General features: G+C 38.3%; 2 protein-coding genes and 1 long non-coding RNA gene across 8 annotated transcripts in view; 2 read left to right on the top strand and 1 right to left on the bottom strand.

Moving 5' to 3' along the window:
• Positions 1–13,600, top strand: part of LOC144991952 (uncharacterized) — an 89,621-nt gene that overhangs the window by 40,671 nt on the left and 35,350 nt on the right. The gene's annotated exons all lie outside the window — the stretch shown is intronic.
• trabd2b (TraB domain containing 2B) overlaps positions 1–13,600 on the bottom strand; it is an 85,689-nt gene that overhangs the window by 57,809 nt on the left and 14,280 nt on the right. The window lies entirely within an intron of this gene.
• LOC111947395 (uncharacterized) lies at positions 3,423–12,086 on the top strand. 5 transcript variants are annotated; one of them, XM_078946324.1, is made up of 11 exons: positions 3,425–3,742; positions 6,203–6,272; positions 6,744–6,842; positions 6,913–7,020; positions 7,091–7,195; positions 7,266–7,370; positions 7,441–7,554; positions 7,625–7,738; positions 7,809–7,922; positions 7,993–8,058; positions 10,604–12,086. In XM_078946324.1, exons 1-11 carry the CDS (start codon positions 3,665–3,667, stop codon positions 10,822–10,824), a joined length of 1,194 nt encoding a protein of 397 aa, XP_078802450.1. In that variant the 5' UTR covers positions 3,425–3,664; the 3' UTR covers positions 10,825–12,086. The 5 variants fall into 5 exon arrangements, with proteins under 5 accessions (XP_078802453.1, XP_078802452.1, XP_078802450.1 ...); XM_078946326.1 differs by lacking the exon at positions 7,266–7,370 and having other exon boundaries at positions 3,424–3,742; XM_078946325.1 differs by lacking the exon at positions 6,744–6,842.

The raw sequence follows: 13,600 nt of genomic DNA, 5'->3' as shown, positions 1-13,600 counted from the left end.
CGCATAGGTTTTAAGTACATCCTAGGCTAAATGCTGTTAGCACGTACTAACCTAATCCTAACCCTTCTTCTGGGTCTGTGCTTCCAAGAATAAAGCACTGGCTGCACATAATAAAATGGCCCTTAATTAAAATCACAACAATAATAAAAGAATGTTTAGAAGATCATCTTGCTCTATGCTGCAGTTTTGTTTGTTTACAACGGAACTCCAATTTCTTCTTCTACAGTCGTTTACATTATTACGGTATTTGACAGTTCTGCTCATGTCAAAATGATTTATTCCGATCAAAAATGTGGCATAGGTAAACGATTGTTATTATCAGATAAAGTTTTTCTGGTCCCATGTACATTACATGTACATAGGCTCATGTTCATATGTAATACGATTTCAGATCCAATCAAAGACATTTTGCACGTGTAACCCAAGCTAGTATTGGACTGAGAGTGACTCAGAAGCAGCCCCTTTACCCTTACTCTTTATATATATTTATTACTTACTTAGGCCTACATTTTTTAATGTCTGTCTGTCTGTCTGTCTCTCTATGTATCTGTCTGTCTGACTATATATCTATCTATCTGACCATATATCTGTATGTCTATCTCTATCTCAGGGTTGCTCATTACGTCGATCGCGATCGACGGGTCTATCTTCAAGGACATGAGGGTAGATCGCAGACCACCAAAGATAAATAAAAAATATATTTCTAAATAATCAGTCAGAAAATCAAAATCCTCCAAGAAGTATGGGACTTGATTGACATGCAGAACAGCCAATCGAACAACCTCTGATACATATGTCACTGCACATACGTCTCCTCCTGCTGCCTGCTCCACAGTTCCCCCCTGATGGACCTGAGCTCACAGAGGAAGCAGTTTTTTCCGCGGCACACGCTTCCAACGGTGCCAGCAGTCCTTTAGAAATGCCATGCTCCCCCCAAAACACGGTTTACAGCATGTTCATGTTCCTTCTTCCTGATATTTCCATCGCTTGGCACTGCCACATCCACCACAACGGCTTTCATCCGTTCTTTATCCACCACTACAATGTCTGGTTGGTTCGCCATTACCATCCTATCAGTCTGGATCTGGAAGTCCCACTGGATCTTTGCCCTCTAATTCTCTATCACCTTTGGAGGTTTCTCCCATTTTGACCTTGGGGTTTCCAGTCCATATTCTGCACACATGTTCCTGTATATTATTCCAGCCACTTGATTGTGGCGCACCATGTATGCTTTCCCAGTCAACATCTTACACCCTGAAGTTATGTGCTGGATTGCTTCAGGCGCCTCTTTGCACAGCCTACACCGTGGGTCTGGTCTGGTGTGGTAGATCTACACCTTGGGTCTTGTCTGGTGTGGTAGATCTGAGCCTCTATGGCTCTGCTGCTCAGAGCTTTTTCCTGAGCTGCCAGGATGAGTGCTTCAGTGCTGTCCTGTAGGCCAGCCCTTTCTAGCCATTGGGAGGACTTCTTGATGTCAGCCACTTCAGTTATTGTCCGGTGGTACATCCCATGCAGGGGTTTGTCCTCCCATGAGGATCTGTCCTCCAGCACTGTATCCTCTGCTCTCCATTGCCTGAGACATTCACTGAGCACACTGTCAGTTGGGGCCTTGAGCTTGATGTACTCATGCATCTTGGATGTTTCATCCTGGATAGTGGCTTCTACGCTCACTAGTCTTCGGTCTTCTTCCTTGCAGCTAGCATACAGTCTCAGGGTGCTGGATTTGGGATGGAACCCTCCATGCATGGTGAGGAGCTTTCATGTTTTAACATCCGTGGTCTGTATCTCTTCCTTTGGCCATCTTATTATTCCTGCAGGGTATCTGATAAATGGCAGTGCGTAGCTGTTTATTGCCTGGGTCTTATTTTTGCCATTGTGCTGGCTTCTAAGTAAGACCTATAGAGGTTCAGATCTAGAGGTGCCTGAAACAATCCAGCACATAACTGCAGGGTGTAAGATGCTGGCAGGTAAAGCATACATGGAGCGCCACAATCTAGTGGCTGGAATAATATACAGGAACATGTGTGCAGAATATGAACTGGAAACCCCAAGGTCAAAATGGGAAACAGCCCCGAAGGTGGTAGAGAATGAGAGGGCAAAGATCCAGTGGGACTTCCAGATCCAGACTGATAGAATGGTAATGGCGAACCAACCAGACATTGTAGTGGTGGATAAAGAACAGAGCTAAGCCCTTGGGGTGGACGCGGCAGTGCCAAGCGATGGGAACATCAGGAAGAAGGAGCATGAGAAACTGGAGAAATACCAGGGACTCAGAGAAGAACTGGAGAAAGCACGGAAAGTGAAGGTGACAGTGGTGCCTGTGGTAATTGGAGCACTGGGGGCAGTAACCCCCAAGCTGGAGGAGTGGCTACAACAGACACCTGGAAACACCTCAGACCTCTCAGTCTAGAAAAGTGCAGTGCTAGGAACAGCTAGAATACTGCGCAGAACCCTCAAGCTCCCAGGCCTATATATATATATATATATATATATATATATATACACATATACATACAGTGATCCCTCGCTATCATGCGGTTTACTTTTCATGGTTTCGCTATTTCACGGATTTGCATTGCGCATGGTGTTCTGCATTCTGATTGGCTCAAAAGTCACTTCGCTTCTTCTCTATCTGTGCGTCAATAAAATTGCAGTATAATATGTACATGTACGTAAAACAGCTTGCCAAATTTACATTACGTACGTGCAAATACTGTTGCAATTTGGAGTTTCTCCAAAACCCATAATGTCGAAAAAACTCTGTGGACCAGCAAAAGCACCTGCGGCACCGCGGGCTGCAAAAGAAGAAAACACTACAGAGCGGAGTCAGGATGTAGCGGCTCAGTCTGAAGAGCAGTGAAATACACCTGAGTCACTATTTTGTCCCACTGTACTTTGTATTTTTTTCAAAATCATTTTAAATTTTCTCCCATTTAATCCAATTACTCGGGTCGCGGTGGGCAGTGCTAATCTCTGCAATTTGAACCCTTCTGTTCACATCGATGATTAAAATTATTATTTGACAGTACAGTACAGAAGTTATTTGTTGAAAAAAGTTTCTAAAGTACTTTTATTTGTGATACAAATGCTTGAGCCTGTAAAATGTTTTTTTCTTTCTTTTCAATGTATAATAGAGTATTCAATTGTATAATAATTGTTAAAAAAAAGGTTTCTACTTCACGGATTTTGTCCATGATGGGTTCTTTTTGAAACATAACCCCCGCGAAAAACGCGGATATACTGTATATATATATATTGATATATATATATATATATATATAGACATATATATATAGATATGTCTATATATATATGAGCTCACATGTCAAAAAAGCTACTACATGTATTAAACAGTATTTTATTCTGAAAATAAATAAATAAATATATATATATATATATATATATATATATATATATATATATATATAGCTCACACCCCAAAAAAGTGTGAGCACCTCTGATCTATCTATTTAATTTGAAAAGAAAAAACGGCCAACAATATCTGGAAACTCAGTGAGGAGTTTTAGGCTTCATGAAGTAGCAGGGTGTCACCCCTCCTCCACCGCTCAATTAATGGGCCCATCAGAATCAGCCAATCACAGCGCTTTGCCAGAGAGCAGTGAGGGCAAAAGTCCACACCTGCAGGGAGCTGCTTTGTGACAAGATGGAGCGTTTTCAAAAGGGGATCAAGAAGTTGCAGACTCAGCATGGAGAGTGTGAAATAAGGCATGAAAAGGCACAGGTAAGAAAACAATTTATTTAATGTTTTTTGTATTTTTAAATAGTTTGTTTTTGTCAATTTATATTTTATTTTTAAGTGAAACCCAACAAGCTATGATTGAAAACCAGGGCATGCAGATTATTAAATCTTTTAAACAGCTCATTTATGTTAAAAATTTGACTCTTTAAGCTAAGAATCTTTATTTTGTTTTTTATTCTCCCACTGAGAGTTTTATAACTCACAAAAATGCTCAAACAAGCTCATCCAGTGGGGGAGGAGAAGTAAGTCTGCACGGCAACAGCTAAGAGCCAGGTGCATGGGAGAAGGGGGGGGGGTGCTCAATCATCTTTCTTGAGTTTTAGTCATGAATTTAAGTTGTTCTATTTGATTTATTTCAGCAGGAGCTTTTACATGGAGCTTCTAAGTAGCCTAATATGTTTCTTATTGAGCATAAATAATAGGTTTGTAAGTTACATGTTGTTACCATATTAGAGTTATTTTGGTTATCTCTTAATAGTTTAATAAATCTGTTTTTAACCACACCTGACATGACACTAAATTAAGAGGCCTTATGGGTTTTATCAATTTTCTAAAATGCACAGGTCAGATGATTAACGATGATTAAATCTATTATCAAAACTGTTTATATTTAGATTAGGTTTAAAGAACACACTCTTATCGTATGTTGAACCAGCAGTTTCTGTTTAGAAGAAAAGTTCTTAATTCAAGATTGGGAGAAATGCATTATAACAACTGCCAATAAATGGACTGCTGTAGGATATTTTTTGACACAATTTTATTTTTAAAGGAACTTGAATGTGCTCCTGTCAGATTAAAATATATCAAAATTGATATATATTCTATTGAAAAATATTATATTCTGATAGTTTAATTACTGTGAACATTGAAAATTCATTCATTTTTATATATTTAATAATTTTTTTTAGATTTTTCAGACCCATGGTTTAGCTGTTGTAGATTTGACTCCCATAATTTATGTACAATGAATGTTAATTTATATCTTTATTTCAAATAGGCCTAATTATTTGATGGCGACATGACCTATGATTTGGCGGCCATTTTGTGCCAAAATCTGCCATTTTGAGATTTTTGCGTTTTACACAATATGGAAAAATTAACTTATTTTCAAGTGATTGTTTTTTTTAGGAAATTTGACTCGCAACTCCCTAGCGTAAGTCTACAATCACCTCTGGAGTTTCGTCAACCTTTGACCCCTGGAAAAGGTCGCCATCTTGAATTTTCCATAAAAAACACCTTTACCACCGGATTCAAACATAAACTTGTCGTTGGAATTTTCATCGATCATCTTGAAACCTTTTCAATGGCATGCTGTTGGAATTAGAAGTTGTAGTTTTTGAACGGCGTGCACGTGGTGAGCTAGCAAAGTGGCGCACTGTTATAACTCTTATGTTGCTCAATGGAATACTGTGAAAATTTGAATGCATGCATTCATGCCTGAAACTGAATACATTGAAAAACACTGGGTATGGACATATAAGGAATCTGGGCGTGTCTAGCACAAAACCACTGTTGCTAAGGACAACAAAAAGTTTACTTTTACCGATTCGTCTGAAACTAACGTCGATCTGTTCATCATCCCGAGGCGACCAAAACACAAAATGGTTGCTATAGAGATAGAATCAACAGATAAGCAGTCATTTTGAAAAAAGTGGGTTTTTTTACCATCTTATGACGTATAGCGATCGCTATGCTAGCACTTGTAGCCACATTAGACTTGTTAGCATAAAGAGCATTTTAGGTAATATATTTTTCTGAGAGAGTTGATGCTGATCATAATGCTAGCACTTTAGCCAAAATAGCATAGCTAGCATACTTAGCATCATTAGCATTTTGAGCAATGTGTTTTTCTGAGAGAGTTGATGACGCTGATTGCTACGCTAGCACTTTTAGCTACGCTAGCACTTTTAGCTACATTAGCATAGATAGCATAGTTAGAATAATTAGAGTAAGCAGTTTTGACTAGACTTGATCAAATGTGGCAAGTGAGGGCGGTGAGGGCAGCAGTGGTGCGAAGAGTTGGGCGCGGAAGGCGGGTTGCATCTGCGGGCCATACAACGCCGCTTATGGCTTTAATTTTACCTGATGTCACTTTATTTTATATTAGTTTTACTGAATTTGCAGCAGTTTTTTAGCAGATGAAAAATATTTTTTGTGTATGTACATTTTTATGTTATTTGTTTAGTTGTCAACCTAATGAAGCTTTGATATCCTCTGAATTCATATGGCCCACAGGTCCACCTTTATGTACTGCTATTGACTTTGTTTTCATGTGTTAAATATACCAAATATAAACCTCAGGAGGGGAGTAGAGTGGTGAACTGAAAGAAGTTCATCACTTCATGAAGTTCATGGTTTAAGTGTATTTTTTTATTTGCAGCCTATATTAATTCAGGCTGCCAATAACAATTTGATTTAGCCTTTTTTTTCTCTGTCCTGCAGTTGGAGGCTGCTATGGCAGATCTTGATCGAACTGAATGCCATACAGCAGCTGAAGAATGCATGTCATCAGGTAAGACTGATGTTTGGATTTTTTTGTTTGCTTTTTACATTTACTTCCTTCTGTAGATTTGATGCAGATAACCACTGGTCATCATGTAATGATACAGCAGCATTAAAGGGCCTAAAAGTGGGTCTGTGTTAGACTACAAAGGGGGGGTGCTGGCAGCGAAGATTCTGCCTAGAAGGGGCTGTTCTCACTGGTCTATGTCAGTTCGCTAGAACGCGCTTATTTACGTGGGTTAGGAGGGGCTGATTGTCAGAGTTCAGGTTTTTAGAGGAATACTCGGGAATGTGTGAATGGATCAAAATACCATTTTGGGGTTTTTTTTATAGTGAGGAATTAACATTTTAAAACACAAATGCTCTAAAAATAGATTTTGCATGGTTTAGGCCTTTAAAATATTACAAAGATTTGAACTAAAACAAGATTTATATCTCATCAGGTCATAATGTATTAACGTATTAATTACATCTCTCTTAGATGGAAACAGGCAAGCCTCAAGCTCTGGTGAAAAAAAGAAAAAGGATGCACTCAAACATCATGGTGGCGATGATGATGGGGATGATGATGGCGATGATGGTACATTAAGCTTGTAAAACCTCAGTTATTAACTGTAGTGTAAGACCTGTATTAATTACATCTCTCTTAGATGGAGACGAGCAGGCCTCAAGCTCTGGTGGAAGAAAGAAAAAAGGAGACACCAAAAGGGACACACCGAAACAGAGTGTAGGCGATGATGATAACGTTGACGATGATGGTGCGTTAAGCTTTGAAAACCTCAGTTATTAACTGTAGTTTAAGACCTGTATTAATTACATCTCTCTTAGATGGAGACGGGCAGGTCTCAAGCTCTGGTGGACAAAAGAAAAAAGGAGACACCAAAATGGAAGCACCGAAACATCATGGTGGCGATGACGATGATGACGATGATGGTGCGTTAAGCTTTGAAAACCTCAGTTATTAACTGTAGTTTAAGACCTGTATTAATTACATCTCTCTTAGATGGAGACGGGCAGGTCTCAAGCTCTGGTGGACAAAAGAAAAAAGGAGACACCAAAATGGAAGCACCGAAACATCATGGTGACGATGACGACGTTGACGATGATGGTGCGTTAAGCTTTGAAAACCTCAGTTATTAACTGTAGTTTAAGACCTGTATTAATTACATCTCTCTTAGATGGAGACGGGCAGGCCTTAAGCTCTGGTGGACGAAAGAAGAAAGGAGACACCATAATGGAAGCACCGAAACATCGTGGTGGCGATGATGATGACGACGTTGATGACGATGGTGGTGCGTTAAGCTTTGAAAACCTCAGTTATTAACTGTAGTGTAAGACCTGTATTAATTACATCTCTCTTAGATGGAGACGGGCAGGCCTCAAGCTCTGGTGGACGAAAGAAGAAAGGAGACACCATAATGGAAGCACCGAAATATCGTGGTGGCGATGATGATGACGACGTTGATGACGATGATGGTGCGTTAAGCTTTGAAAACCTCAGTTATTAACTGTAGAGTAAGACCTGTATTAATTACATCTCTCTTAGATGGAGACGGGCAGGCCTCAAGCTCTGGTGGACGAAAGAAAAAAGGAGACACCAAAATGGAAGCACCGAAACATCGTGGTGGCGATGATGATGACGACGTTGATGATGATGATGGTGTGTTAAGCTTTGAAAACCTCAGTTATTAACTGTAGTTTAAGACCTGTATTAATTACATCTCTCTCAGATGGAGGCAGGCAGGTCTCAAGCTATGGTGGACAAAAGAAAAAAAAGTTGATTTCAAAGAAAAGAGGTAAGATTGGAGATCTTAACTCTTAAAAAAGATCTTCGGAGGAGAGACACGGGTGGGCAAAAATCAAGGCAACGATCGGGCAGCTGGCAGGCAAACAGAGGCAGGGTCAGGTTACAAAAGATGAGTTCCAGTATGTCTATATAAACATATTTCTAATTGCTGTGAAAAGGACAAGTTTAAGAGAACATTTCATCTAAAAATGTACATTTAAAGTTTAAATTAAAGTATTTTCAAATCCTGCAACAGACTGGCGACCTGTCCAGGGCATCCCCTGCTTTCGCCCAAGTGGCCGGGATGGGCTCCGGCAGCCCTGTGACCCCGAAAGGGAATAAAGGGTATAGAAAATGAATGGAAATGAATTCTCAAATTTTAGTGTTTTACATTAAAATGTAAAATGCATAACAACATTGGTTTTATAACTTTAAAAAGTCACGCTAAAACAAAAATTTATTATATACATTTGAATGTAAACTTCTGTGCATCAGATCACACCCACGTGAAGTAAAGCACTTCTCCTCCGTGGCACAGCGGGACGTGGAACACCCTCGCGGCGAAGAGATGCAGAGCTCTCACTTAACTAATGAAGGAGGAAGAACATACTCCTGGTATTAAGGCACAGAGAGACAGATTGACACTCCTAATGTGCGTTATAAAGTACAGTACGGTACAGTCTATTTTTGATGAGTAAGGATCGGTGACGGACAATCTTCCGCAGTGGGTTGGGGTGGTTTCCTGTATTTGCAGATTCTGTGGATTCTTGGGTGTCTCCAGTCCCTTACTCCCATGAATATGGAGGGAATACTGTACTGATCTTTAATTATTTCCAGTATTCCCCCCATATTCGCTGGGGTTAGGGACCATAGGGACCAGACACACCCGTGAATACGGAGAACCACCCCCCAACCCCACCCCCTGCTGCGGCCGAAGAATGCCCGTCACCGATCCTTCCACATCAAGAAACCTTCTGAAACATGTTTAATGCTTTGTGAAACATTCATTAAAGAACATTGGAATATTGCTGAACATAAAGAGTTTTTTATTTTATTCACAGAAATAGACCGTAGTGTAATTTATAACACACATTAGGACTGTCTCTCTGTCATTCTGTGCCTTAAAACCAGGAGCCGTGTTTCCTCTTTCATCAGTTAAGTGCGAGAGGTCCTGCAGATTTAAGCGTTGGCCATGGCGCGTCAGTCTGACAGCAGCGTGTTTCTGAGCGTGGCTTCCTCCAGAAGAGGGTTCATCCACCATTTATTCATCCAGATGATAATTATTCTCCATGATTTTCTTCCTCAGCTATCAGAATATTTTCTGGCCGCTTCTGAGTCAGCTGATGCCATTTCACCATGCAGGGTCACAAACTTCGGCTATAGTGACTTAGGAACCATTGGAACTAGTTGGTGCTCGCTATTAAGTATTTTTTAGCAGTCAGAGGGGAAGCCGGAGGGCCGGAGTGCTCCTCATCTCCGTCCCCATTCCACAGAAATTCCCTCGGTACCTTCCTTGGACACAACAGTCTCACACAAGCGTCTTAAATGGTCTGATATTTTTTGTGAACTTGCTAATACGTGAAACTGCGAACACTGAAACGCAAATATGCGGTGGAACAATGCATTGTGGTGTGCTGCCTGCCCGAAAAGCTTCTATTTCTGAAGAAAGGGAGAGCTGCTTAGCCAGGCTGCGATCACACCTTATTCTAAATGTGTGTTTAAATGTGCTCAAAGCATGTGGTGAAGGTATTTTAAGAGTATTTTTAAAAAATGTTTTCTATATAATGTCACTACTTTACAGATTTTTCACCTAATGCGAGAAGTCCAGGAGCATAACTACCACCGTAGACAGTGTTACAAACAGGCAGGCAGTCCGCTGAATCCAAAGGGATTATTACCTGGAAGTTTTTACAACAGTCAAGCACAGCTATAAATCCATGAAGCTAAGTCAGCGTCAGGCAGGCAGAAGTCAAACACAAGGATTGGAATTTCCAAGATCAAACGTCGGGTATAACAATTCAGGCATAGGTAATTGTCAACGACGGTCAGTTGAGTGACGTTGGGGACTGTGTGCTGGGGGGGCTGGAAGATCTAGTGCGTTAGTAAAGCGGCGATGATTCCCACCGGTGCCCGGAGAGAAAGCAGAGCTCTAAGTCCTTACAGACAGGGGTTTAACTGTATTCAGATAAGAATAAAGGTCAGGAAGAAGTGGAACGTGGAGAAGACAAGAACCTTGACAAGGAAACAAGGAGATGCAAAGAAAGAGGAAGCTTAAGTAAAATAAATGTCTGAGTCTGGCTTTTTACAGAAAAGAAGATGAAATCTGCAGAAGGTTGGGCTAAGACTCAAGCATTGGTTGTGTTTTATTTTTAGTTTTTGAAGAAAATGTTATGAACATATTTGGTCACCTACTGTAGTCATGTATTTACCCAAGCTACTTTGAGAATAACAGAGATTTGAGAAAAATAGAACATGTGACTTTTCAAACTATAAATTTGTTTACAAACTTTGCAAGATTTTTTCTTCAATTCTTTTGCTTTCTTTTTTATTTGTAGAATTGCCAAGAGCAATCATTAAGAAGCCATGGAGCCAAGAAGAGAGAACTGCAGTCACACAAAAGATGGCCGGCTTTATTGGACTTAGAAGGGTACCAGGAAAAACTGACTGCAGCATTTGCATCGAGGAGTCTCCTGAACTAAAAAACAGGTCATGGAAAGATATAAGATACTTCGTCTACAATGAAATCATTAAAGTGAAAAAGAAAAATATGATTTAGGATTATTTATCCTGTTTTGCTCTTTTAATTTAATGTTACTTAATTTTATGCACAATTTCTATTATTTTTAAGTGCAATATATTTATGTTTCTGGATTTATTTTTTGTTAAAAGATTTCTGTTTTTCTAAAAGATTTATATTTTTCTAAAAGATTTGTTTTTTTAAAGGTTTTATATTTTTCCAAAAGATTTAAGTCTTTCTAAAAGATTTCTGTTTTTCTAAAAGATTTATATTCTTCTAAAAGATTTCTGTTTTTCTAAAGGTTTTATATTTTTCCAAAAGATTTAAGTCTTTCTAAAAGATTTCTGTTTTTCTAAAAGATTTATATTTTTCTAAAAGATTTCTGTTTTTCTAAAGGTTTTATATTTTTCCCAAAAGTTTAAGCCTTTCTAAAAGACTTCAGTTTTTTTTAAAGATTTCAATTTTTCTAAAAGATTTCTGTTTTTCTGAAGGATTTCTGTTTTTCTAAAAGATTTATATTTTTCCAAAAGATTTAAGTCTTTCTAAAAGATTTCTGTTTTTCTGAAAGATTAATGTTTTTCCAAAAGAATTCTTTTTTTCTAAAAGATTTCAATTTTTCTAAAAGATTTCTGTTTTTCTAAAAGATTTAAATTTTCTAAAAGATTTCTGTTTTTCTGAAGGATTTCTGTTTTTCTAAAAGATTTATATTTTTCCAAAAGATTTAAGTCTTTCTAAAAGATTTCTGTTTTTCTGAAAGATTAATGTTTTTCGAAAAGAATTCTTTTTTTCTTAAAGATTTAAATTTTTCTAAAAGATTTCTGTTTTTCTAAAAGATTTAAATTTTCTAAAAGATTTCTGTTTTTCTAAAAGATTTATATTTTTCCAAAAGATTTAAGTCTTTCTAAAAGATTTCAGTTTTTCTGAAAGATTAATGTTTTTCCAAAAGAATTCTTTTTTTCTAAAAGATTTAAATTTTTCTAAAAGATTTCTGTTTTTCTAAAAGATTTAAATTTTTCTTAAAGATTTCTGTTTTTCTAAGAGATTTATATTTTTCTAAAAGATTTCTGTTTTTCTAAAAGATTTATATCTTTCTAAAAGATTTTTGTTTTTCTGAAAGATTTCTGTTTTTCTAAAAGATTTCTGTTTTTCTAAAAGATTTCTGTTTTTCTAAAAGATTTCTGTTTTTCCAAAAGATTTCTGTTTTTCTAAAAGATTTATGCTTTTTTAAAGGATTTATGTTTTTTTACTATGAGCAGATTTGCTGTTAAAAGGTGTTCAATAAAGAAAAAGCCTGAAAATACTGTAATTGAATTTTATTTTTCTTTGAAAGCATGCATAGTCCGTTTTACAATCAATTGTTGCAAAATCAATTACTTAAAACAAATGTAGAATTGATTATAAAGAATTTTTGTACCATAGCTCTCTCCTGGAATTAAGTTTTAACATCAATATTTCATCCACAGGAAAACTAAAAACCTGGAGTGTGTTTTCCATGCTGGTCCTCACTTACACAGTTTAAAACTTTTATCAAAAACTTAATGTTACCCAGAATCTAACCTCATATTGTTAAAAAGGACGACCTCTGGTGTCCAAAAGGGCGTTTTACACTCATGTAAGTGAACCAGAAAGGCTGGTCCTCACTTCTCTGGCGATTTCCCTGGACCTCACTATGTAGTATGTGCAAGAAGGTGTGTGTGTGTGTGTGTGTGTGTGTGTGTGTGTGTGTGTAATAGCTTGGGTTGTCCTGAGCAGTAATAAATCCAGAATGTCAGGTGAAATCATTGATGTTTGAGGAGAATGAAACACCAGTCCTCTGGTGTATGTGGGCGAAGGGATGCGGGAAAGGTTTGGCACAAGAACCGATGAATTATGGAAGAGCTCTCCAACCTGCCATGTTCATAAGCAGCCACAGCGGCACGGAGCTTAGTGATAATGTGCTGGAGTCATTACTTTTGGTCTCCGAGAGGTGGAACATGGAAGACGTAGACCCTGCGATGAGGTACGCTGGGTTCACAGGTTTTTTTGGTTAACACAAAGCGGTTTCAAAAAGAATTAAAAAAATAAACTAGTCGTGGGGGCAAAATTACTTGGTGGGGGAACCTCTCTTTCCTTGCATTAACTCTATCTTTGTCGAATTAAAAGACAGTTAAGTACTTCCAGTAAAGAAAGCAAAATTGTGGTAGTTATTTGAACTGCACCAGATTTTTTTCCAATTAACCTTTGTCTGCCGGTCTGTTATTGAACTCTATTGAAGAAACACTTTTCCCTGCCAATTTTCTCAAAATATGAATCAAGTACAAGTTAGTTTTTTTTTCTTACTTATTTTGCTGTCAAGTGCACAGAGCCCCTCTACCTAGCTCCATCTCGTCATCGGCAAGCAAAGCTTTGGCCAGAACATAATTGTCTAAGTGCTTCTGGATGGCAGTGGGCTATTTGGTCATTAAGTGGCCTATTAAGTCATTAGTGTTACAGTGGAATGGCTGTCTGACTGCAGACGGAACCAGATGATCAGCCTGATGCTGCCCTGTCGTTTTGCACATAGTGTAGTTAATTATAGTTTGCATTTGAAGCCCCGTCAGATGTCACAGTTAAAGAGGGAGAATACGTCGCCAAATCTTTTTCCCATTGTCCTCCTCCCCTCTTTTTCTTTTTTTACTATGTTTATTATGGCTGCTAGATGAGTTAGAAATGCAATGAGCAGTGAAACCGAAAAGACGGACAGAAAGCAAGGCAGCGAGAGCAAATCGCAGAATTGATTTTTCCATTATTGCACTCTGGCTTGAAACCCACACTAAAACACTCATCATATAATGCA

This window comes from Oryzias latipes, chromosome 4 (genome assembly GCF_053564925.1).
Source record: "Oryzias latipes strain Hd-rR chromosome 4, Olatipes_Hd-rR_3.1".
Classification (NCBI taxonomy): domain Eukaryota; kingdom Metazoa; phylum Chordata; class Actinopteri; order Beloniformes; family Adrianichthyidae; genus Oryzias; species Oryzias latipes.
Note: the sequence above shows the minus strand (reverse complement) of the source record. Positions and strands in the feature narration are given on the sequence as shown.